General features: G+C 38.0%; 1 protein-coding gene across 2 annotated transcripts in view; it reads left to right on the top strand.

Moving 5' to 3' along the window:
• Positions 1 to 6,086: 6,086 nt before the first annotated feature.
• Chic1 (cysteine rich hydrophobic domain 1) overlaps positions 6,087 to 27,380 on the top strand; it is a 55,518-nt gene continuing 34,224 nt past the window's right edge. The window contains exons 1-3 of one of the 2 annotated variants that reach the window (XM_070040189.1): positions 6,087 to 6,445; positions 10,249 to 10,314; positions 16,633 to 16,687. In XM_070040189.1, the coding sequence (XP_069896290.1) occupies positions 6,153 to 6,445; positions 10,249 to 10,314; positions 16,633 to 16,687 (414 nt within the window). In that variant the 5' untranslated portion in view covers positions 6,087 to 6,152. The remainder of the gene's footprint in view (positions 6,446 to 10,248; positions 10,315 to 16,632; positions 16,688 to 27,380) is intronic. The other variant, XM_070040190.1, reaches the window with a different exon arrangement.

Here is a 27,380-nt window from a genome sequence, read left to right as displayed (position 1 = left end):
ATATGAAAGGTAACACTATAGAAAAAAAAGTTACTGGCCTTACAATAAGTTAATGGTAATATCTTGGATGAGATCTCAGATCAACTGTTTAATGAATATTTTTTGAGTTGTTACTCATTGCATAATTCCTCTCCCTTCATGGACTGGGGCTTGACTTTAGAACCTTACATTTTAGTTCAGCTTACTAGACTAGTGTTGTGTACCACTAAACCTCCAGTGAACTTTTTGCTGATAAGTTTGAGATAGAATCTCTCAGACTTTTCTACCTGGGCCAACTTAGAACTTCAGTCTTCTGGGCAGCTAGGTGCCTGGTTTCAGGTGCTTTTCCCCCCTCGCTTAAACCTTCTCATGTTGTTGTAAACTTATTATTTTCCCATGGTCAATAAACCATCACTAACATTTTTCCACTTTATTCACTACTTTTATAAAAGGATGAGTGTTTAAAATTCCCTCGCTACCTCTCCATTTTTGTTGACATTAACTTGGTTTGCTATTAAAGGATAACATTCTTGAACTCTGGGCCGGGGCACTGTCCCTGAGCTCTTCAGCTCAAGGCCAGTGTTCTACTACTTGAGCCACAGCGCCTAAAGGATAACATTCTTTTCAATTATTTCCAGTGAATTTATAATTGTTTGTTGAAATATTTTCATGGTGGTTGATTTAAAGACTTCTTCCTTAACTTGTTATTGGCATTTATTATCTTTATTTTATCTTTCAGGTTTATCTTCCTGACACTTGGCATAATAAATAATCTTATTGAAAACTGGATATTTTCATGTTAATGTGATAAAACTGTGGGTCTTATCTAAACCTCACTTTTATTTGACTGCTTCTGAAGTTGCTCTGTTAGTACAAGAGTATCTCGCCCCATTATTATCAGCTGTTGGTAGAAATCCAACTTTCCTAGTCATGTTGATATGAAGGACTAGGGGCTCCTCCTCATTATTAGGTAATATTCAAAGTTATGGCTCCCTGCTAGGCCTTTACAGATAACTTGCTAGCTGAACAGACTAGTAATGCCTCATTAGTATTTGGCTTCCATTGACATGGCTACCAGTGTTGACCTCATTAGCACTGAAAAGTCATGAAAGTCTTGACTACTGAAACTACTGACACCACTCCAGTGGGAATAGAAGCAGTACCTTCATATTGAGAAGTGAGGTAGAAAGTCAGGCTTCCTATGTGGTCTCTATTGACAACTTGGTGTGGAAGGCTTTGTTATTGTCTTGCATTGATAAAAATTATCTGCATCCTAATTGACTTTCTGTGACACTGTCACCAAAACATTAACACAGCTATCTACTTCACTCCTTGCCTCCAATGAGATAAGAATTCAGGCAAGATATAAAGCCTAATGGAAGTTTATTAGGAAAGGAAAAGGGGGGGGGAGGAGAAGGGAAAATAAAACAGAGGGGAGGGGAGGAGGAAGGAAGGAGAGAGTAGAGGAGAGATTACCACTGAAGTAGTAATCAGCAAATACTTCTCCCTGTACACATGGACTTAGTGGACCTTTATAGATAACGTTTGGAAAATATTTAATCTCATCTATGGCTTTTACTTCTTGAAAGAAATTGGTACAGAATATTGGATTTGCTCTTAAATCTAAAATATTTTACTCTCATAGTTGATATGACATATTTATGAATACTCAAGAAAACAAAAATCTATGTTTTGTCAGAAGATATTTATGAAATATTTTGAGGATGAGGAGCATGACTCAAGTGATAGAGCACCTGCCTAGCAAGTGTGAGGCCCTGGGGCTTAAACCTCAGTAATGCCCTCTTGCAAAAAAAAAATCTTAAGAGCTCTCTCTCTCTCTGCTCTTTTCTAGCTCTTTCTCAGCTCTTTCCTTCTCTTCTCTTTCCCAGATCCCTTCTCTTTCCTAGCTCTCTCTTTCCCACCTTTATGCTCTCTTTTCTAGCTCTTTTCTCCCTCTTTCCCAGCTCTCTTTCCCAACTCTCTCTCTTTTCCAGCTCTCCCAGCTCTTTTTCCCAGGCCTTTCCCCACCACGTGGAGGACCAAGATGGCCTGGTGCCAGCCAGAACGATGAATAAACCTACCCCTTACCTGAATAAAAAAAATCTTAAGATGCACTATCATATTATTTTTCAAGAAAGAGACATACATTACCAGAGAAAAAAATTTAATACTATAATTTTTAAACCTTCAAAATGTATCTATCCACTTTAAGGAATTTAATGTGAATAATAATGTGAATCTGAGCAGTCATCAGAATTTCTGATTACAGCCAGGCACCAGTGACTAAAATCCTAGCTACTCAAGAGGCTGTTACCTGGAAGACTGAGATTTGAAGCCAGCAGAAAAATCTTCAAGACTCCATTTCCAGTTAACAAGCAAGAAGCTGGACTGGAGTTGTTGAAATGTTACAGCTCCAGTCAAGCAAGTAATCTAAGCAGGCCCAAGGTCCTGCGTTGAAAACTCTGTACCAGTAAAAGTGGAGGGGAAAGGAAAAAAAATAATTTCTGATCATAGAATTGTTATCTGAAAAATATTTGGCAAAATATTCCTAACAGATATAACACAGTGTCAACTTTATTTGCTTATGTTATTTTTTGAGTGCAGTATTGGATCTTTAACTCAGGGTCTCAAGCATATTAGTCAAGGACTTTGCTAGGTGCACCAATCATCTCCAGTCCTGCCAATTTTCACAGATCATATAACTAGTATGTGTGCTATTGTCTTATTTTTGTACAGAAAAAATGTGTATGTGTATATATAATATATATATATATATTAATGCTAAACCAAACATATCAACAATGGGCATCTCTGAGTAAAAAGTTATCTTCCTTTTAGATTTTCACAATAAATATTTTTCTTAGTACTCTGGAAACAAATGACTAAAATTGTAAAGGAAAAATATTAGTAACTTCTAAAATTATACTGATAAGGAAAGACTAAACTAAGCACTAATCTTATGCATCTAGAAGGCCAATGTTCAGGAGCTGATGTCCCACGCAATCTCTCCTAGAAGCCCTGCCAATGTCATAGTTTTATATTCCTCTGACAGACTTTATTCTGTACAGACAATATCTAGCTATCCAGAAAGGAACTGTTCCAGGCAGGGCAGATAGTTGGTAAACTACTAAATTCGCCACTGCCATGCTGATCACAGAAGATGAGAGAGCAGGCAGGGAGTCATGTATAACCAGGGAGCTTGCTGCACCTCTTCCAATAATTACAAACAGCATACCTTCACACAAAGGCGGGATGATGAGGTTGGATCAATAAAAACCACATAAGTAATGAAAATTAAATAAAAGTTTTTTTAAGACTCTGTCTTTTATTAGAATTTCTAGCTAGTAAAGTTCTCTGTATTGCAAAAGGCTAGATTTTGTTGCTTATTGTTAGTATTACAACTTATTTTTTAAGGTCCTATGGAGTTGGGAAGGTGGCTCAGTGCTAGAGTGCTTGCCTCACATGCATGAGGCCCTGGGTTTGATTCCTCAGCACCACATAAACAGAAAAAGCTGGAAGTGCACTGTAGCTCAAGTGGTACAGTGCTAGCCTTGAGCTGAAGAGCTGAGGGACAGCGCCCAGGCCCAGAGTTCAAGATCCATGACCAACAAAATAAAAATAAAAAAGCTCCTAAGCCGGGCACCGGTTGCTCACGCCTGTAATCCTAGCTACTAAGGGGGCTGAGATCTGAGAATTGCAGTTCAAAGCCAGCCCTGGCAGGAAAGCCTGTGAGACTCATCTCCAATTAAGCACAAGAAAACTGGAAGTGGTGTTGTGGCTCAAGTGGTAGACTCTTGCCTTGAGCTGAAGAGCTCAGGGACAGGGCCCAGGCCCAGAGTTCAAGCCCACAACTGGGAAAAATAAAAGCTCGTAAATAATTAAGTTATTGAATACAATGGAGTGTTTTTTTCTTTCATTAGTAACACAAATTCCTTGGTGCCAGTATTGGGGCTTGGGCACTGTCCATTAGCTTTACCACGCAAGGTTGCCACTCTACCACTAGAACTACACCTCCACTGTAACAAAAATTCCTTGATAATAATAATGGTTTGATCCTCTTATAAAACTAATTTCTTCCTCCCTCTTACACCATAAATGTTTTGTTTATATTGTTACACAGCTAACAGGAGTCATCCTAATTGCAAGTGTGTCTGTTTTCCCAGTCTCATTGCCTAATTGGAATTCAGCTATAGTGTAGCAGAAAGAGGGAGAAACCAGATGTTTGATTGCCTGAATTACAGTACTTTTTCTATTACCCAGCAGCTATGTGATTTTACTGTGCTAATGGCAGGTTATGTGTTGCTGCCAAGTATTAGCCAGTTTGGCACTTTATTTGGAAACTGAAAATATGTGACGTCTGTATTTTAGTGGTGTGGAGAACGTAAAATAGAACATTTGAAATGGAACCATTTGGACAATGTGTCGCAATAGACCTAGATACATTACTTAAAACTTCCTGAGATTCAGTTTTGTCATCTGCAAAAGGATTACAATGATCATTTGAATTAACTGAGATATTGTATGGGAAAGAGTATAGCTCCATATCTGAAAAGGGGGGGGGGACTAATATTAACTCACATTACGTTAAGTTGAAATGTTCCCTATACCCCCAATTTTCACAAATCCCAATAAAACAGAATTGAAACTTGCATATTCTTATTCATATTTTTAAGAAACAGCCCCAAAGGCATCACAGTACAAAGCCTTTTCAAACAACTTCAGTCAGTATGATCGTTTAGCTAAGAGTATTATGCTTTTGGAATCAGAAGATGCTTCCAAATTTGAAACGACGTCTACTTTCAATAGCTTCATGGCCTTAGGCACATCCATATTTCTGTAATTAGATTTCCCATATCTAATGAGATCATCTAGGCATAACATGATAAGGTTGTGCAGGATTAAGTGAGATATGCATGCAATGTCTTTGATAATCTAAGGCAGTTCATTCACCTTAAACTGCTATGTAACAGAAGCAGAAACAGAAAGCCTCTTTAATGAAATGTTTAATGAAAATGTTTACCACCGGGCACCAATGGCTCACGTCTGTAATCCTAGCTACTCAGGACGCTGAGATCTGAGAATCATGGTTCAAAGCCAGCCTGGGCTGGAAAGTCCTCGAGACTCTTATCTCCAATAAACCACTCAAAAACTGGAAGCAGCGTTATGGCTCAAGTGGTAGAGTGCTTGCGTTGCATGCATGAGGCCCTGGGTTTGATTCCTCAGTACCACATAAGCAAAAAGAAAAAAGCTGGAAGTGGCACTGTGGCTCAAGTGGTAGAGCACTAGCCTTGAGCTGAAGAGCTGAGGGACAGCGCTCAGGCCTAGAGTTCAAGTCCCACGACTAGTCCCCCATCCCTCCCCCGCAAAAAATTTTAGCCTGTCATGTGTCAGAGTCCAAGAGGCTTGCAAGGATTGGTCTGGAAAATCTCAAAGTAGCTAAACATTTATGGTCACGAGTATTTCACTGCCAATGTGCAATTAAGGGAGAAAAAAGATGACAAAGTCCCAAAATGCACATCCATCTTTTATCATATAATTATATGTACATTGTAGTCTTCATTGGATTCGTTCTAGTACTCTGAAGTGGGTACATATATGCATTTTTCTGTGTATTTATATATTTATATAAACATATTGTACATTGTCAAAAAATGTTATCCTGTCTCCCAGGATTATAGCAAAAGCCCTTCAACTGTAATTCTGAACAAATATAAGGAATTGGTATCTGTGTATCTCGAGATATTTTAGGCAAAGTTCTGAACTCATTTTATAGAATATGCTTGCCCTCGACCGCCAGCAACAACGGACAGCCTTAATTAACAGGAAATCAAATCAGAAGCTACTTCCGTGGATTTATAAACTAGCTCTCGCCCAGCACGCAGCTTTAAGATCAGCACCCGCAGACCGGACCTCGAGAATTCCCTGGAGTTCACCTCTAACGGCCCCCTCCTCTCGGAGCCGCGCAAGCGTACACCGAATTTACTCCCCGGTCCCTCGTGCCCCCGCCTCCAACTCCCTCCCGCCCCCTCCCGTCCGCCCAACACGCAGGCGCGTCTGCACAGTCCATTCCCTGCCCCCCCTCCTCTTTCTCATTCTGTTCCCCCTCCTCTTCCAGCAGCTCCGCAGGTTCAAACTCTTCTCCCCGAGAGTGGTGGCGATCGCGGGGTCACGTGATGAGCATCCTGCTGCCCAACATGGCGGAGTTCGACACCATCTCGGAACTGGAGGAGGAGGAAGAAGAAGCCGCAACGTCGTCGTCGTCGTCGCCGTCGTCGTCGTTGGTCTCTGGGCCTGAGGATGACGAGGAAGATGAAGAGGAGGAAGAGGAGGAGGAAGAGGAGGAGGAGGAAGAGGAAGAAGAAGAGGAGGAGGAGGTGCCGCCCCCGCCTCGGGTAGTGAGTGAAGAGCATCTGCGGAGATATGCCCCTGACCCTGTGTTGGTGCGGGGCGCCGGCCACATCACTGTGTAAGCGACAGGGGGGCCGTGGGCTTTGGAAAGGCTGAGATGCAGAGACTGAGATAAAAGGTGATCGAGGTGATCCTAGGGCCTGTAGAGTGGGGGAGGGCTGGCTGAGGCGAGCAGTTAGGAAAGGACACCTGGGGTGTGTGTGTGTGTGTGTGTGTGTGTGTGTGTGTGTGTGTGTGTGTGTGTGTGTGTGTGTGTGTGTGTGTGTGTGTGTGTGTGTGTGTGTGTGTGTGTGTGTGTGTGTGTGTGTCAGAGAGAGAGAATAGGTGTAGAAGAACTGCTGGGGAGGGAGATGGGGGAGCGATCGTGATGCCGATTTTCAGCACCAACGCCAAGAGTGTCTAGGACATGGCAGGAGATTGAGAACCAGAGGTGTTGTAGTGTGCTTGTATGCTGGCAGGTGAATAATCTCTCAACTGCAGGATGTACTAGAGGCTTCTTTGCTGCTGAGATTGGTGTAGAAAACAGCGACTGCTGTGACATGTGACAGGAGCTAGGTTTGGATTCTTCAGCACAGAAATATGTGATATGTTTTGTGAATAATATTGCAAGTAGACATCCACCCACGTATTCCTCCATCCATTCTTCCGATGCAATCTTTATATGAATGAATGCAATCATCTTTTCCTTGTTTGCTCTATTCTGACGTCCCTTAAATATCACATCATTAGAGGTTGAGGTTGATTGATAGGCAGCTATAGAAAGTTAGAAAGAACCAGAGATTACAAGGCAGGGATCTTGGTTACTAGTCTCAGGGTTTTGTTGTTGTTGTTATTAATGGACCTGTGACCTTGGTGGGTTGCATCTTATTTCTGGGCCTTGGTTTCTCCATTTGTAAAATGAATGATGATTTCTTAACCCTTGCAGCTCCAAGAGCATTTCCTCCAGGAGATGAAATTATTTCTATGCCCAAATACTAAATAGACAAGCAGATATATAGACATCAGCCCTCTAGGAGCTGAGAATGATTTCTTGAAAATTTATCCAGGGTGGCTTTGTTTGAAATTGAAATCTTGGATCATATTTCAGAAAATAAGATGAGGAGAGACTTGATAACATCAGATACAAAACAAAAAAAAACCCAGAAAGGACAGAAAAATGAAATGATAAGTCTCTGGTTTTTGAGGAGTGCTTCCAATTTTTATTTGCTTGGATTGTAAATACTTGAAAGTTTGAGCATTATATTATGTTCATTCTCCAAATTGTGCTTTTGCTGCATTTTTAAAGTAGGCCTGTTCTTTCCTATCATATCATGCTGTCTCTAATTTTGATAATAGCTCACTTTAGTGACTCAACTGGGTTTATGGTATATGATTTATATTTATAGCATATTCAATTATATAGCATGCACTATCTCTGTCATGTTAGCTTTTTAATTTTAACATGTTGACTATTTTGATTGTGATACACTTTTCTAATGTCTGCATGAAATATATTAACAAGGATTTTTTAATTGTGGAAGAGTTTGGGAAGGTTTTTAGACTTGCGTTTTGATTAGGCAGTTTTAAGACAGTTTTGCAGATAGTATTCAGATGCCAGCTTACTGCGCTGTTTTACTCTCATTCCTTTCATCACTAGAGAAACAGTTTATTACTCAGACTAATTATGATTCTGGCACCAAGGGTTCCCTTCATGAAGATTAATTTATGTGACTCAACACAGAAAAGGTGTCTTATTCAAGTTTATAAATTTATACTCTTAACATCCCTTACCCATTATTTTTTTTAATTCAGACATTGTGTAAGAAGCAAGGAAATAGAATTTAAGTTCTCTAAAACTTATTGACTCTCCACACAACCATGGCCAAGTATTATTTCATTATTTTCATTATTTAATTCAGAGCACTGACAGTTGGCCATGTCCAGCCCATTGTAAAAGTTGTGATGTCTCTCCCAGCTTAAAAATTCTGCAGTTTGGAGTGTGGAGGGGTAGTACTGGTAGTTACTTGGAATTAATTAACTGAAGCTAAAATCTGAAAAGCACAGGCCAGTACTACTGTATACCACACAATGTATACAGTTGGGCAAGTTATTTCATTTTATTATACACTTTATCTCACCCTAAAAGCATATTTGATATTAAAGGATATCTTTGATGGGGGTAGGGACATTGAACATCTAGGAGAAACTTACTGAATCTGAGAAAGAGGCTATGGTAGTACACCTTTATATCAAGTAATGTAAAACTCTTAGAAAATAATCTTGAACTTGGAAATGTAGTTCAAGTGGTAGAGCACCTGCATAATTAGCACAAGGCCCTGAGTCCAAAACCCAACACTGCAAATAAAAATAGTTAATCCTATTCGGATACATCTAAAGTAAAGATTGTTTCTTTTCTGGCATAAGAATATTTGAGTTACCTTAAAGTATAGACCTTGTTTTTGGCTTTTGGTTGTTGTAGTGCTAGGCATTATACAAGCGAGGCAGGTGTTCTGCCACTGAGCTACATTCCCAGCCCTAACTTCTGACTGAAACACTGTTCTTTTTCACCCAGATTTTTTTCATTCTCCGTACAGTTTTCATTCTATAGAAGGCTTTGTTTCTTTTCAAAGTTAAAAATTTGAGAGCCATCGCATCCAACTGTATATTTCAAAAAAAAAAACTCAAAGGAAGTATTTTGAAGTTTTTCATCATGAAGAAGGAATTGAGGGCAGATATATGCTTAAATAGATCCAAACTTTGGTATACCTTAAAACCCAACTTTTTTTTCTTTCCTACACTGACTGCATTTCTAGTTGCCCTGTCTCTAACTATGGTACCACTGTTCTAATCTCTCAGTCTAATATTTAAAATCTTTTAAGTCATTTCTACTCTTCCTTCTTTAACTGGTCTATGCCGATCTTCCCCAGAACTGTCAGCATACCTTTGGAATGTCTTCTAGATTTTTCATTTTCTCTATTCCTATTTGGCACCACTCTAGTTTGGGTTTCCATCATCTCTTTCTTGAATTATTGTCACAGTCTTCTGTCTCTCCTGCACTTCAATCCACCCTGCATGCTTGTGCCAAACTAATTTTCTTAAAACACAGTTCAATCATGTGGCTTTCCTGCTGCAGAGCTGCACTGGATCTTAATTAGATCTGAGTTCTTCCAACCTCAGAGTTCAAGGACTCCTTCCACTTATCCAAAGTTCTTCCTTTCTCTTGTGCTTTCCATACCCTTCTCCTCTACCCTCCTTCTAGGTCTTACTCTATCAAATAGCTCTTGGCTTCAATATAACTTTTCTGTGCCACTCTGCTAGCTTTTGCTGTAATCATATTCAATTCTTCTGATTAAAAATAAAAAGACAAAATCCTTCCAATACCCATATTCCCTTTGGCTACTGGATCTTTCTTCTTTTTCCTCCAAATTTCTTTTTTAAGCTACCTTTCTTTATAAATTAATTTATTTTTTATTGTAAAGGTGATGTACAGAGGGGTTACAGCTGTGTAAGTCAGTACATTTCCTTTTGAACAGTGTTTATGAATAGATACAGATACCATATTTATATCCTCTGATATGAATTCTGCTACTTCAACCAAAGAGGAGCCAGCCTCACCATGATCATGGGCTAGGGGTGTAGCTCAGAGGTAGAGCCCTTGCCCAATATATGCATGACCTTGGGTTCAATCCCCAGTGCTGAAAGAAAAGATTACAAGTCCAAAGACAGCCTGGGCTAAATAATGAAATCCTGTCTCAAAACAACAGCGAAGAAAGATCACCATGATTGCTCTTGTTAGTTGCTTAGTCAGTGTACATCTTTCATTACCTATCTTCCTATCCTCCCTGCTGCATTTGACACTTACAATGACTTCATCTTTTTTAGAGGCTTCTATATAGAGATCGTTAAACACAAAAGCCTGAAGCCTAGGAAGTCACAGAAGATAAAAGTGTAAGTAGTGGTAAGGTCTTAGTAAATTGGAAGGTATAAAACTTTTTGAATGTCTTCAAATTCTAATTTAAAAGACAACATTCTGCCAGCCAAACAAACCTGAAAACTCCTTGGCCACTTCTTTCTCCAGGTTGTCTTGGTATTTTTCATCCTCTTGTTCCTTAACCATCTCAGTTGTGGCTCCTCTTCCTTTCTTACCTGTTAAAGTTAGTAATCTCCAGAATGTTATGCTCAACCCTCTACTTTTCTTTTTTTTTTTTTTTTTTTGGGTCCGGTCATGGGGCCTGAACTCTGGGCCTGGGCACTGTCCCTCAGCTCTTCAGCTCAAAGCTAGTGCTCTACCACTTGAGCCACAGCGCCACTTCCGGCTTTTTTCTTTTTGCTTATGTGGTGCTGAGGAATCGAACCCAGGGCCTCAGGCATGCAAGGCAAGCACTTTAACCACTGAGCCACCTTCCCAGCCCTCAACCCTCTACTTTTCTTATCCTCTACACTTCTCATTTTATTTCTCAGGGTTTCAAGGATCCCATGTCTCCTAAAACATGTATCTCAACTCCCCACTCTGCTTAGACTCTTATTATGCTTAATAACCCATTATCATCTTAAATTCAATGTATTCAAACAAATCTCATCCTTCCACACCCTCAAACTCTCAAGAATGCCTTCTCTTTCAGTTTTCCTTCTCTTGCTATCTCAATTACTTATCCTTAGTTCTCCTTTTTTTTCTCATTACTTATCTTTGGTTCTCACATTTCCCACAGCCAAACAATCAGCAGTTCCTAAGAAATGACAAAAATTTGCTTCTTTTTCTCTCTACTACAACTTCTCTGATTCTGACCCTTTTCATCACCCTAACTAGTTTTCTTGCTTCATCCTTGTCACTTGACAAATATCCTTCAACCTGCTGCTAGATTAAGACACAAAAAGTATAGATGTATGCTGGTGGTTCACTCCTGTAATCCTAGCTACTCAGGAGGCTGCAATCTGAGGATCACAGTTCAAAGTTAGCCTGGGCAGGAAAGTCCATGAGACTCTTATCTCCAATTAACCACAAGAAAACCAGAAGTGGTTCTGTGGATCAAGTGGTAGAGCATTAGCCTTGAACTGAAGAGCTGAAGGACGGCACCCAGGCCCAGAGTTCAAAGCCCCACGACTGCCAAAAAAAAAAAAAAGTATAGGTCTAAACAAACCACTTTCCTTCTTAAGGTTATTGTGTAATTACCTCTTACAGAATACAGTGTAAGCTCTGGAACATGGCATACAAAACTGTATCCAACCTGTATGTCAGCATCAACTCCTATCATTGAACTTGCTGCTTGTGTTACTACTCATAGCATATTTCTTATTTTGTGCCTCTGTTCTATCTAAAATGCAAATACTCACCTCCTTCTTACCCCAGCTCTCGTGTTACCACCTCTTATAAATCTTCTTTGCCCCCATTAAATTGTAACTTGAAATAGCAAGAGCAAAATTTCTTATTACCTATGAATCCTCCAAGCATAGCACACTGCCTGGCATAATGAATGAATATCATAGTACAAATTATTATACTATAGTCCCTCAACAAATATTTGTTAGTTAAATCACGAACCATGTGGTGGAGAGAACTTTTCCCAATAGTACATCTATATGGATACAATACACCAATTCAGGTGATGGGTTAATGGCATGGCCTTATTTCTGAAAACTTTGCAAAGCTAGCCCCTATATGTCAGAGTATTCCTGTTTACTTCAATTATCTTAATATTTTCACTAATTATTGTAACAAAATGTTAATCTTTTGGCACACAATTAATTATAATCTCATAAAAAGTAGAATGACCTAATCACATTAATTGTAATTCCAGTTCTGAAATGAGACTCATATATCAATATTTGGTGATCTTTTCCCAAATTAAAAAAAAAAAAAACATAGCAAAATTAACTCCCACAGGTTTGAGGTTCTAAATTGATAAAAAAAATATTGGAAATATTTACTGTTTCAGAAATGCTATATTTCTAAGTGATAGCACATGTAAGTATCACTTTTCTTTGTGATGTTTTTAGGATAAATACTTGGATGCAATACATAGAAATACAGAAAAAAATAAACCTTACCAAGTGCCTGTAATCCTAGATATTCAGAATGCTAAGGATCACAGTTTGAAGCCAGCCCAGGCAGACAAATTTGAGAAACTTTTATCTTCTCTTAACCAACAAAAAGCCAGAAGTGAACCTGTGGTTCAAGTGGTAGCGCACTAGCATTGAGCAGAAAAAGCAAAGCAAGAATGTGAGTCCCTGAGTTCAAGCCCCAGTACCAGCACAGAACAAAGAAAAGAGAGAAACAATTACAGAGCTGGGTGCTAGTGGCTCACACTTGTAATCCTAGCTACTCAGGAGGCTGAGATCTGAGGATTGTGGTTCAAATCCAGCCCTGGCAGGAAAAGCCATGAAACTCCAATAAACCACCAGAAAACTGGAAGTGGTGCTGTGGTTCAAGTGGTAGAGCACTAGTCTTGAGCTGAAAAGCTGAGGCCCAGAGTTCAGGCCCCATGACCAACAAAAAAGGTTGGGGACTTAGGTCAGTGGAAGAGAGCTTGCCTGACGAGTGCAAGGCCCTGAATTCGGTCCTCAGCTCTGGAAAAAAAAAATTACAGAGATTTCCCCCCCCTTATTTATAGACATTTACATATTTTTGTATTAAAATGCATGAATATTTATTCTTGGCATTACACCTGTATATCAGTAGAGATGATAGATTACCAATTCTCATAGACTCAAAATTATCTCATTGAAATTAATTTTAAAAAGCTGAAATAGGAACTGGAAGCATGGCTCAAGTGGTAGAGCACCAGCCCTCAAGACCCTGGATTCAAGCCCTAGTACTAGTACACACACACACACAAATACACACACACAAATACACACATACATACACACACACCAAACATACAGCTGAAGTAATTAAAGAATTGAAAAGATGACTAAATATGCTAAACAGTACATTTTCTGAAAAAAGTAACACTTCACATATTGATACTTCTCAAATAAAACAATGGTTGTCTTTAAGAAATTATACTGATCATTTGTTAAGTTGTGTTAAAACAAGGTGACTATTTTATAAAGTTTCAGGCTTTAAGAATATTGAATCTATGACTATTTGTTATTATATAGTGTGGTAAGACATGATTATTTCCACATGAAAGATTAAAGATATCTAACTAGCATCTTTTTATTGTCAGTATTTCTTTTTATTTAAAATTTTACTTTATTTCATTTTCTTTTTTATTATCTTTAAGTAGTTGTGCAAAGGAGCTGCCATTCAACAAAGCCCTTTATGAATTGGTGTCTTGGTCAATGTCACCCTTTGAACGTTCACACTCCTCCCTTTCAACATTTCTCCCTGCTCTTCCCTCATAAAATCTTAAAAAAAAAAAAAAACTCTTTATACTGTATGACACAGCCTTTCCTTTTCATTGGTGTAATAGAGTTCCAGTGCATGTGCTTTGAATCCTTGTTACTATTAAGTGCAGTTTATTTTAGCAAAATTGTATTTCTTATTGGCAGAATTTGACTGCACTGTTTTTGTAAGCCATCTGAGCACATGAACTTTAATTTGTACACAATTTGAGAGACTGATGTACAACCATTTTCAAAAGATGGGAAGTGGGGGCTGGGAATGGTAGAGTGCTTGCCTAGCATGCATGAAACCCTGGGTTTGATTCCTCAGTATCATATAAACAGAAAAAAAACGGAAGTGGCAGTGTGGCTCAAGTGGTAGAATGCTAGCTTTAAGCAAAAAGAAGCTCAGGGACAGTGCCCAGGCCCTGAGTTCAATCCCCAGGACTGACAAAAAATAAATAAATAAATAAAGATGGGAAGTGAGAGATGTAGGAGGGAGAGTGCAAAACTGAAAGAACCTATTCTTTGTTTCAATTTCTTTTTCTCCAAACAGTTGTTCCAATAAATTAAAGATTAGGGCATTTTAGGTACTTAACAAAGAAAATATAGTTATTGAGAACCACCAGCTGGGTCAACCTCAAACACATAATATATTTTATATTTCATGAAATCAATAAAATGACAGTGGATCAGTTCCCAAGTACCTGTTTGTCTAATGTGGAAGAGCCCCACATCTTGGCTAATGTCTTACCACTCATAAGTACTGAGTTGATGAACTTGTCTAACTTCTGTGGATTTATAGTTTGTAACTTAATGGTTTGTTTATAAAACAGAGCTGAAATATTTATTCAGCGGGAACTATTACATTATCCTTGCAGCTATAAGTGAAACTCTAGAGCCTAATTTTATTGGACTTTAAGTACTCTTTTTATGTTTTCAGTCTTTAAAGAGGAAGAGTTAAGAAAGAAATCCCTGATGGCAAGAACTGAGTAGCTACTATTAGTCAAAAGTATGGGAGAGTATCAGGCTTGCTTTTCTTTCTTCATGTTTTTTTTGGGGTTTGTTTTTTGAGATAGAGTCTTACTCTATAGCCCAAATGGTCTCATGATTCTTTTGCCTTCAACCTCCCAAGTGTTTGGTCTATAGGTGTGTGCAATCATGCCTACCATCTTACTGCTTTGTCAGTCTTGGAGTTTAAACTCAGGGCCTGGGCACTGTCTCTTAGCTTTTTCTCTAAAGGCTAGTGCTTGAGCCACAGTGCCACTTCTTCAAATATATTTGTAATGTACAAGATGCATTGTATTTATACATAAGTCCATATCCTGCTATTAGCTACTAAATATAGAGAATCTGTGCACTTAAGACTGGCTTGTTAGCTGGGCACCAGTGGCTTGCACCTGTAATCCTAGCTACTCTGGAAGCTGAGAGCTGAGGATCAGAGTTTGAAGCGCGCGCACACACACACACACACACACACACACACACACAGAGTTTGAAGCGCGCGCACACACACACACACACACACACACACACACACACACACACACACACCAAAAAAACTGGCTTGTTTCCTTGAAACTGAGCTATTAGCAAGGAGAATATAAAATTTCCCCACAGAGTTTTAATCAGATATTGGGTTCCTCCATTTCTTTAAAGTGATCAGAGTGCCATAAATCAGGTGAATCAAACAGTACAGTCACTATTATTTCACAAACTTTTGTTAAACATCTACTAGATTACACTATACAGCTAGACATAATAGAAAATAGCAGAACAACACTTAATTCTGTTCTCAAAGAGTTTAGTACAGGAAAGAAAGGACTTAGGGGTCAGCATTTGAATTGTAATCACCCCTACTTATTAATGAAGTAGATACCTGACTTTGGCAAGTCATTTAATTAATCTATTTTTAAATTTTTTTTTCTGAATGTCAGCCTCCTTGTCCGAAAAATGGGGATGACAATACTTCTCTTGAAGGCCTTTAAAATTTTGAAGTAATGTAGTACTAACTACACTACTTAGCACAGTGTCTAGCTTGGTAAGTACATAGTTATTGGTAGCTGTTAATTTAATTGCCTTCCTCACAAGGAGTTCTCAGTAAATGTTAGTATCTTCCTTTCTGCTTACAAGCTATCATCCACTATAATAAAACTGTAATAACTATGATATGATATCATCTAACATTCAGAAAATCACCTGTGTTATCTCTGCTAAAGTTGAAATGAGGTGAGAAAAGGCTTCTTACTACAAATTTTAGTGAGCGTAGTGAAAGGGAAAGTCTTTTAGAGACTGGGATCTCTTTTCTAAAAGTTGTGTACATGAAAGCCATTCATAAAGATCAAGGATATCTGAAGAGTAACTGAACAAAGTTATCAAGTTCTATACCTCCAAAGGCTAGATTAATGGGGGATGGGAGACATTTATTAGGAATATTTTTATATATATGTAAAAGTAGTTAAAAAAAAAAAAGTACGATGCATTCCCACATATTACCACCCTATCACCTCGTCCAAAAATTTATCAACTAAAGTGGGTTTTAACAGAGAAACATTTTAGTCAAATACTGTCACATTTTTGGCTCTCTTGTAAAATGTATTTGTCATTAATTTTTAAATCCTGTGTTATGATTGTGGTTAGAATCCTATTGTAATATTTGCTTTTATTGAGCTTGGATTAATAGTCAAAGATTTATTCCTTTAATATAAAGTTTAATTTAGGATGTATATTTTTATGTTATTTTAGGACTTCTATAGCTCGTTAAATTTTAAGTTTAATTTTTAACTGCACGAAAACCATAACAGTTGCATATATTCAGGACAGATTTTTAAATCAAAAGACCAAAAGAAAAATGCATGGATGTGTGGCTTTTTAAGAAAGAAAATAAGAGGGTTAAATATACTGGATAGAATATATTTTGTTCTGTCTTTTGTTTTTAAGGTTTGGCTTGAGCAACAAGTTTGATACTGAATTTCCCTCAGTTCTAACAGGGAAGGTAAGTGTAACTTTGCTTTGAACTTTTGAATTCTAATGCATTGTTATATGGCTTATTCAGTGTTATGACAAATGCTTTAACTTATTGGTAATGAATTCAAAGAACAAGAGGCCTCCATAACTGAACCTGTGTTAGCAACTGAAAGCTATCCCCATGACGACCAATCTCTGTCCAGTTATTCCATCTATTGTTTATTAATACTCACAATTATTTATTTACTTCAGCTTTTGCAGTTGTTTTCCCCCCCAGGGCAGGTAGCTATAATTATTTTTATTTACATCAAAAATAATTTCTAATTTTTTATTGCCAAAGTTATTTTTAACTGTATTAGTCTGTTATTTTGTGCCAGTGCTGGAGCTTGCACCCAGGGCCTGGGTGCTGTCCCTTAGCTTTTTTGCACAAGACTGATGCTCTACTGCTTGAGCCACACACCCAATTCCAGTTTTTTTGGTGGTTCATTGGAGATAAGAGTCTTACACACTTTTCTGCCCATGTTGGCTTCAAACCTCAATCCTCAGATCTTAGCTCCCTAAGTAGCTAGGAATACAGGTGTGAACCACCAGTATCTGGCCTAGTCTGTGGGATGATGCATATAATTTTGAGTTTTTAAACTTGGACTCATGGCAATAAATCATTACCTTTCTGTTTCCTACATTTTAGTATATTCTAGCATTGAGGTTCAGAATTCAGACTTTCAGGATTCAATATGATAAAACTGGAGACCTAATGTAAAACAAGATGATTATACCTAATACATAATATTGCATTATATACTGACATTTTGCTGAGTGAATAGATTTCAAGTCTCCATAGCACAAAAGAAAATCCTTGTCAGGATTGACATGTTAATTTAACAGCTGTGATCATTTCACCATGTATATATGTATCAAAACATAATATTGAGCATGTCGTGGTGGGATATGTCTGTAATCCCAGAGGAGGATCGTTTGTTCCATGCCAGGCTGGGATACCTAGTGAATATGAGGCCAGCTGAGGCTGCATGAACCCTGAGACTACATAAACCCTGAGACTACATAAATCCTGTCTCAACAAAACAAAAAACAAACAAAATCTATCATATTTATACCTTAAATATTTATACAATTTGAAAAACTACATTTGGGAAATTCTCTTAACAATGCTTTTAAGTTCCAAAGGAGAAGGCTGTGCCTAAGACAAAAAGTTATTTTACTGGTTTTTGGTGTTTTTTTTTTTTTTTTGTTCGTGGGGCTTGAACTCTGGGCTTGGGTGCTATCCCTCAGCTCTTCAGCTCAAGGCGCACGCTCTACCGGTTGAGCCACAGCTCCACTTCCATTTTACTGTTTTTATGTACAGTGGAATTCTATGCTTCCATCAGAGCACCACCCCATTTGTTAGGAAATGGAAAGACTTGGAAAAAATCATATTAAGTGAAGTAAGCCAGACCCAAAGAAATATAGGTCACATGGTTTCCCTTATTTGCAATAACTAGTATATGTCTAGGCTAATCTTACCAGACAAGCAGAAAAGGTTAAAAGCTATGTAGGTATGACCATATAAAATGATGCTAAGCGAAATGAACCCCAAGGTAGGGACACAAGAGATTTTTTTTCTTTGTTGCTGCTGTTTTTAATGTACTATGTGATTTTTTTGTTTCTTTTGTATGTTCTTCCCCCATGGTATAACCCCTGTTGTCACTGTATTTGATTTCTGTGCCCTGCGTCTTGCATATACATTTTTATAATTTGGGGAGGGGAAGGGAAATAACAAAATGCTGAAACAAGGATGCAGGTTGACCCATTGTAACAGTGAGATGTACAAGACACTATGTTGAAAATGAACTTTACAATTTGGGAGGGGGAGGTGTAAGGGAGGTGGGGAGGGAAGGGATAATAGGTGAAAAACAAAGGAGGGGGTAACAATGCTGGATAGGACATGGACTCATTGCCTTACTCATGTAACTGTAACCCCTCTGTAAAATATCTTTACAATAAAAATATTTTTAAAAAGTTATTTTACTGTTTGCTACTTGAATAAATGTAGAAAAGAGGAAAGTATTACAAAATACTCAATAACTTGTAAATGATTATTTGCTGAAGGCTTGAGTAGCTGAAATGATGATAATGGGTTACCAGAAAGTAACAACAAAGTCAAAGTCCAACAAATTACGTACCAGAAAATGGGTACTTGCAATAAGAGAGGGAGGTCAAAGGGAAGGGGTAGGGGGTGAATATGTTGAAATGGAGACACGAATCAAGATGCATTATATATATAAATTGCTTTGTTAAAAAAATTCGATACATATATCCCACAATACTGTGAAATTTGGGAAATTATGTAATCACTTAATCACAATAAAAAAAATACTGACTTGCTCATCTAAAAAAAAAAAAAAAATTCGATACATAAAACCTGCAATTAAGATAAGCAAAGGAAGGGGTGGGCGAGAATGTTGAAAAGGGGTGATATTGATCAAGATGCACTGTCTTCATAAACTGCTTTGGTGAATGGCAACTCTTTTGTACAACTACTTAAAGATAATTAAAATATTCTTAAAATAAAATGAAAATGAAAGAAATTGCCTTTTTAAATAGTTTGATGTTTTGTATTTAAATAAGCAGTTGCAATTTGTCAGTATAGATTTGTGTCATTGTCCAATGCCATTCTGAGGTTGGGGGCATTGCTCAAGTGGTAGATCACCACCCTAACAAGTACAATGCCCTGAGTTCAACCCCCAGTACTCCCAAAAAAATTATAAAAATAAAGCTAAGTGCCAGTGGCTCACACCTATAATTCTAGCTTCTCAGGACGCTGAGATCTAAGAATCATGGTCTAAAGCCAGTCTGTGAAACTTTTTATCTCCAATTATCCATTAAAAAAGCCAGAGTTGGAGAGATGGCTCAAGTGGCACAGCACCAACCTTGAGGAAACGAGCTCAGAGACAGTGCCCAGGCGCTGAATTGACTGTGGCAATTAATTAATTAATTCTTCTCCCTAAAGGACCTTTATGCTATTTTGATGTTAATTTATTGCATATTGTTAGTTAGGAAAACATGGTATAAATTGATGTCTCTAATAAATTTAAGAAGCAAATGATAAATACATTGATAATTGTATTTTATATAAAGCAGTTCTAGAAAAACATGCATGAAACTAACTAGTTATTACCTTGAATGGGAAAGAAGAATGAGGTGGATGGAGGAAAAGATAATGATGAGACTGTTCTGTGAATTTTTAGTGTTGTTTTAATTCTGGAACTATGACTATATTGCCTTTTTTAGTGTTATTGTAGAGGTGATGTACAGAGGGTTACAGTTACATAAGTCAGGTAATGAGTACATTTCTTTGTGAACAGTGCCACCTCTTCCCTCATTTACTCCCAGGTTTCCCTCCTAACAACCCCCCAGGTTGTATAGTTTATTTTCAGCATAATGTCTAGGGAGTACCACTGCTGCATTTTTTTCACCTTTTGTCCCACCATTTCTGTGCTTTCCCTTACCCTCCCTAATACAAATAAACTTACATAAAAGACAAAAGGTATAGAAAACAGAAACAGTGACAATGGAGAAAAAGAAAAATAAAAAACAAAATAACAAAAATACCTCTTGTTTCTATTTCTTGGAGTTCATTTCAATAAACATTTTTTTGTCAGTACTGGGGCTTGAACTCAGGGCCCGGGCACTGTTCCTGAGCTTCTTTTGCTCAAGGCTAGAACTCTACCACTTGAGCCATAGCACTACTTCTGGCTTTTTCTATTTATGTGATACTGAGGAATGGAACCCAGGGCTTCATGCAAGCTAGGCAAGCACTTCACTATACTACTAAGCCACATTCCCAGCCCTCAATAAATATTTTATATGATCATATGCACGTAAGTATTGAGCCCTTGTGATCCTTTCCTTTTGAACCTTAATTTACTTTTAATTTGTCCTTTATTCTAAACTGTTTGAGAAGGAAAATATTAACTCTTTTTTGTTATGTTGTATTTTCTAGCTGTTTATTCTTCTTACTTTTGGCTTAATCCCAGTCTTCCCTTCCCCCCAGCCACTAGGGGTTAAAGGGGGAATATATATATTGTCAGTTGTGAGGGCTGAACTCTGGCCCTGGGAACTGTCCCTCAGCTCTTCAGCTCAAGGCTAGCGCCCTACCACCTGATCCACAGCACCACTTCCAGCTTTTTTTCTGCTTATATGGTGCTGAGGAATCAAACCCAGGGCCTCATGCATGTAAGGCAAGCACTCTACCACTGAGCCACCTTCCCAGCTGGGGAAAACATTTTTTTAATTTAATTTTATTTTATTTGTGAACATACTGTACAGAGGAGTTACAATTACGTGGGCAGGATAATGCGTACATTTCTTACCAAGCATTGCAGCCTCCTCCTTTGTTTACCCTTCACATCCCTTCCCAGCCTCCCCCCTCCCCCCTGGGGAAAACATTTTGGGGGGGGGTCTGGTCATGGGGCCTGAGCTCTGGGCCTGGGTGCTGTCCCTCAGCTCTTCAGCTCAGGGCTAGTGCTCTACCACTCTTGAGCCACAGCGCCACTTCTAGCTTTTTTCTTTTTTGCTTATGTAGTACTGAGGAATCAAACCCAGGGCCTCATGCATGCAAGGCAAGCGCTCTACCACTGAGCCACCTTCCCAGCCCGGGAAAACATTTTTAATGCTGAAGTTTTGAACTCAGGGTCATGCACTTACTAGGCAAGTGTTCTACCACTTTAGCCATACCTCCAGTCCTGGCTGAGAGAAAAGAAAAAGGATAAAAAGCAAACATTTTTGTTTTCTAGAGGTTATCTCTGAGATTGTAAGAAATCATAGTTAATTTAACCCTAAAAGGTAATTTATGCTTTATTTGCTTCATTTTTCTCCTGAAAAATGGGAGCCAATTTGATAGAGAAGTTGAACAACAAGCTTTGCAGTTGGATCTGTGTTGGAATACAAGTTCTGTCACCTCCCAGCTATGTGGCAAATCACTTCTAAGCCTAGGCTCTTATGTGAAAAAAGAGGTGATATTGGTAGTTAAGTCACTTCTAAGGATTAAATGAGAGCATGTATAGGAATCATAGGGTATTCTCAGTCCTGGTGTATTCTCTTTTTTAATTTTGCTTTCTCTTCATCTGAGTAATAATTTATTCTAGGGTCGCACTCCTAATTTATCCTTTTGATTGTTGGGCCTTTCTATCTCTCCTGAGGCATGTCAGAGCCTGCCAAGGAATTAGTCCCTGGCAAAGTTAACACTTGAAAATATGTGGCCATTTAACTTTTTGGCATACAAAACAACCTTTGGTATGAAGCTTTAGCCTCAGTCTCTAGGATATTCTACCTTGTTCTTCTAATCATTTAAAACATTTCACAAATTGGAACAGCTCAGACTTATTTTGTTTGTCAGTCATGGGGCTTGAACTCTGAGCCTGGGCACTGTCCCTCAGCTCTTCAGCTCAAGGCAAGAGCTCTACCACTTGAGCCACAATGCCAATTCAGGTTTTCTGGTGGTTAATTGGAGATACAAGTCTCCTGGACTTTGCTGCCGGGGCTGGCTTTGAACTGTAATCCTCAGATCTCAGCCTCCTGAGTAGCTAGGATTACAGGCATCTGTACAGCTAGGATTACCAGCTTAAATTTTTTTTTCATAAATTAATCTAAAACATTTTCTCCAAATGAATAACCATGGAAATATCTATTCAATAATAATATATTGGTAAAAGATGGTAGTTACAAAATTAAGATTTAAAAGAATGTGAATTTAAATCTCTTCCATAGAAAATTTATTAATATTGTCTGGAAAGTTATATCAGCTTTAATATTAGCTTCATCTGGTGGGGTGGACAGTGCCAGTCCTGAGGCTTGAACCCAGGGCCTGGGTGTTGTCCCTGAGCTTTTTTTGCTCAAGGCTAGTTAGTGCTCTGCCACTTGAGCCACAGCTCCACTTCCAATTTCTTGGCAGTTAATTGAAAATAAGAGTCTCATGGACTTTCCTGCCTGGGCTGGCTTTGAACGGTGATTCTCAGACCTTAACCACCTAAATAGCTAGAAAAACAGGCATGAGCCACCTGCATCTGGCCATTTATTTTGATGTTGGGGATCAGACTCAAGCCTTTGAGTGAGTAGAGCATGTGCTCTACTACTGAGCTAAACCTTCCACCCTTGAAGAACGATTTTTAAAAGACAGATTGTTATAACATTAGTTTTAAAGCTGAAATAAGGATACAGGTTAACCCATTGTAACAATGAGATGTACAAAACACTATGTTGAAAACGAACTTTACAACTTTTCGAGGGGTGGGGGGAAGGAGTTGGGGAGATGGGGAAGGAAGGGATGGTAGGGGAAAAACAAGGAGGGGTAACAATGCTCGATAGGAAATGTACTCATTGCCTTATTCATGTAACTGTAACCCCTCTGTACAATATCTTTACAATAAAAAAATATATTTTAAAACATTAGTTTTACTCTTAATTTTTTTAATGAGAAAATTTTTCTCCATGGATATGTTGGTTTAGACTACCAAAAAAAAAAATTCTTCGTTTAACAGGGAAAAGACCTTATATGAGTGTGAAAATAAAATTTTACAAAAGTCTGAATTCTAGGGTTAATAATCCTTATATGAAACTGTTTTAAAATTAATGAATGCAATAACAAGAAATGAAAAAAGACCTGCCCTTTATAAAATTAGTTATCCAGCATGAATGAGATTCTAGGTAGCTATAAGAGCATAAGGCCTGTCTGAGCTGAGCAAAACTGCATGAAAAGTTCATTTGACAAGCTCTGTGGCTCAGTATTAATTTTTGCTTCTTTTATGTTAATACTTATCATGCAAAAATAAAGTGATCTTTTCTATTAAGTATAGAAAATATATTTCTTCACTCTTTCAATAAACGTAAGTCTTCCTCTCACGATAAGAAATATCAAGTGGGTATGAGCACATAGATTCTGGTGAGCAGAAAAATGAAAGAATCACAGAACTTTAGAAAGGAAATTAAAGCTTCTGGCCCTCGTCTTAAAATAATTAAATGGTGTTATAAGGAAGTTAGTGTGCAGCATAGGGAATCGTAAGCCATAAAGATTGACCTTTCCTATTGTGACCCAATATGACAAGTGATTGATAGGGTTGTGTTCCCCACAACTAAAGAAGGCAAGTCAGTCCTGCTGGGGTTTGCTTAGATTTTCTTGTGTTTGTAGAGTCTCCTACATCCTGTTATAAAATACTATTGCCCTTTCACCCACCTTTATGATGTGGTTTTCTTTTTTCTTTCCAAGAGAATGAATAGGAATGAAACGTTTCTTTACAACTTATGGTTCAACTAGAAAATGAGGGGTTTCCAGCTAACTTTCAGGACCAGAGATGCTCATTTAGATTGAAGAGTTATTAACTCTGATTCTATACAGTTAGTTGAACATTTCTTTCGCATTGTATAACATTGAGAGCTAACCAAGTCTAATTTCCTATGCCTATATCTCTACTTTATGATTTTAACTGTTATTCAAATACAGGGTGTTTTTTTTCCCCAAAGACAATACTTGGGGCTGGGGATGTGGCTTTATGGTAGAGTGCTTGCCTACTATGTATGAAGCCTTGAGTTCGATTCCCCAGTACCACATAAACAGAAAAAGCTTGCAGTGGTACTATGGCTCAAGTGCTAAAGTGCTAGTCTTGAGCAAAAGAAGCTCAGGGACAGTGCCCAGACCCTGAGTTCAAGCCCCTAGACTGGCAAGAAAAAGACAATCCTGGCCTCTTATTTAGAGACAAAAATATAGACTTTAGTTTGTTGCTTTAAATTCCACTAAAAGCTTTTCTTTTCTGTATATTTGTATTATGATTAACGATTTTGAATTGGTCTATGATAAGAATATAAAATGAAACTACTTATTAAAAGCGGAAAGTTATTGGTGGGAAAGAAGAAAATTGCCATATTTCAGGAGTGTTACTCTTTTCATTTTCAAAAGCATATAGTAAGAAAAGTTTAGTAACATTGTATGTACATTGGCATATAATTTATGTCATTGTGTTTTAAGTTAAAGGCCCATTTTCCATTCCCTCTATCCTTTTTGTCTCTAAGTCTCCCTCAGTCATTCTTCCTTAGTAGAAGTAGAGTTTTCCATTCTAAGGCTCCTTATACACATGTATTGTAAGGGAGCTAGAAACATTTTTTCATTTGTTCATTTAACCTCACCCTTTACTTTTAGTTTTTCATCTGTGCTTGCATACTTACTTTAAAATAAAATCTTAAATTCCAGTTATAAGCTTTTAAAATTGTTAATGGGCAGCATTAATAATTTTATGATATATGTGTGTGTGTGTTTACATCAACAGTTCACCTTTTTAAAAAAATGTGCTATCACTTCTGAGTACATAATTTAGATTTGATAATAGTGTTTTATAAAACATTAAAGCTCAATACATACTTTTCTTTTTCTTTTTCTTTTTTATCGGTCATGGGGTCTGAACTCTGGGCCTGGGCGCTGGCCCTCAGCTCTTCAGCTCAAGACTAGAGTTCTACCTCTTGAACAACAGCACCACTTCGTCTTTTTCTGCTTATGTGGTGCTGAGGAATCAAACCCAGGGCCTCATGCATGCAAGGCAAGCACTCTACCACTGAGCTACCTTCCCAACCCAATATATATTTTTCTTTATCTTATTGTTATTTTTGTTGTTGTTTGCTGGTCCTGGCTCTTGATTGTTTGCTGGTCCTGGCTCTTGAACTCAGGACCTGGGCACTGTCCCTGAGCTTCTTTTGCTCAAGACTAACAATCTACCACTTGAGCCACAGCTTTTTCTGTTTATGTGGTATTGAGGTATCAAACCCAGGGCTTCATGCATGCTAGGTGAGCATTCTACCACTAAGTCACATTCCCAGCCCTTTCTTTATTTTAAATTCTACTTGGTTATTTGGTGATTCCCTAGGGGAAAAACATTGAATATTGTTGTTTGCAAGGGGTAAACCGTTAGATAATAACATGATTCCTGATTTTTAAAAAGAACATCAAGTAACTAGGGATATAGCCCAGTGGTATGGCATGTACCTTAGCATGGGCAAATCCCTGGATTCCATATTCAGCACAGAAAAGAAGAGGGAGGAAGAGAGGATTGGATCTCAAAGAACTGAAGAGCATTAAATCTACATTCAAAATCTAGCAGATTATCTTTTGTTTTATAATATAACATGTAATAAACCAAAATATTAAAAATTGCTTGATGGAACCCCTTGCCTTCAGATGAGAGTTCATGTAAAAGAGAGCTTTTTTTTTTTTTTTTGTCCAGTCCTGGGGCCTGAACTCTGGGCCTGGGCGCTTTCCCTCAGCTCTTCAGCTCAAGGCTAGCGCTCTACCACTTGAGCCACAGCGCCACTTCCAGCTTTTATCTTTTTGCTTATGTGGTGCTGAGGAATCGAACCCAGGGCCTCATGCATGCAAGGCAAGCACTCTACCACTGAGCCACCTTCCCAGCCCGAGAGCTTTTTTTTTCTTTCTCCAAATTGATTCAGAAATATAATTTGCACACTTTCTTTTGCAAATTATTCCAGTCCATTTCTTTTGAAGGTATAATTTAAACTCCCAGCAAATTTGTAAAACTTAAGATTATTCTATTTTATAGATAGGAAAATGAAACTCAGAAAAATTAATTGATCTTCCCTAGACTTTCCAGAGCTAGTAAGAACTTAGATACCAATGTCTTGATTTATTGTCTAATGTGCTTAGCTTATGTTTTTCTCTTTTCAATAGTAAGACAGAGTTCTCTGAATTTATTTTCATATTTACTCATATTATGACAAATAGTTGGAAACTTTTATGCACACTGATTTTCTTTTTTATTAGCATCAATTAGTTGTACAAGGGAGATTCCTTTTAACAAGTCTATTTGTGTGTACAGTGCTTCTTGATCATAATCACTCCTCTGTCACTCTTCTTCCTCCCCTTCCTGCTCCTCAGACCAGGCTCATCAAGTTGCCTTGTTCCATTTTCACACATGTATATATTTTGGCTATATTAACTCCCCCCCCCCGTACTCATCTGCCCCCTTGCCACTAGTACCTACACCTTAGAGAAGACATGTTTCAAATTCCTAAATTTTTGTTTAACATGCTTAGTGGTTTTCATTGTGTCATCTTGCTGACAGTATAGATGGAAAATGAAATTCATTTACTTGTTTCCTATAATAAACCAATTTCACAACCATTGATTGATAGGTCAAACATGAGATTCGTGAGCCAAAAAATTAACCTTATCAAGTGATACAAACAGTTCTAATAAAGATTATATATTTGATGTTTTAATCAGCTGAACTCTTGACATGTATCTTTACAGCATATGCTAATAAAAATGTTCTGCAGTGTTGACTCTAATATATTGCTATTAAAAGTGAAAAATGTGGCCAGACACTGGTGGCTCATGTCTGTAATCCTAGCTACTCCGAGGCTGAGATCTGAGGATTGCAGATAGAAAAGTCCCTGGGAGACTCTTATCTCCAATTAACCATTCAAAAGCCAGAGGTAGCTCAAGGTGTAAAGCACTAGCCTTGAGCACAAAGAAGCTAAGGGACAACACCCAGACCCTGAGTTCAAGCCCCACAACCAACCAAAAAAAGTGAAAAACATAAATTGATTCCTCTAGTCCAGTTATTTTATTTGGTACAGTAAAGCTGTATTGTTTGTGATACTTAACAAAGTACCGGGCTTTTATTTTACAGCAGCTTATTTTCCCTAACAATAACAGAATGTTT

The sequence above is a fragment of the Dipodomys merriami genome, unplaced genomic scaffold (genome assembly GCF_024711535.1).
Source record: "Dipodomys merriami isolate MVZ:Mamm:240054 unplaced genomic scaffold, mDipMer1.0.p SCAF_3, whole genome shotgun sequence".
Taxonomy (NCBI): Eukaryota; Metazoa; Chordata; class Mammalia; order Rodentia; family Heteromyidae; genus Dipodomys; species Dipodomys merriami.
The sequence above is the reverse complement of the archived record's forward strand: the minus strand, read 5'-3'. Positions and strand labels throughout refer to the sequence as shown.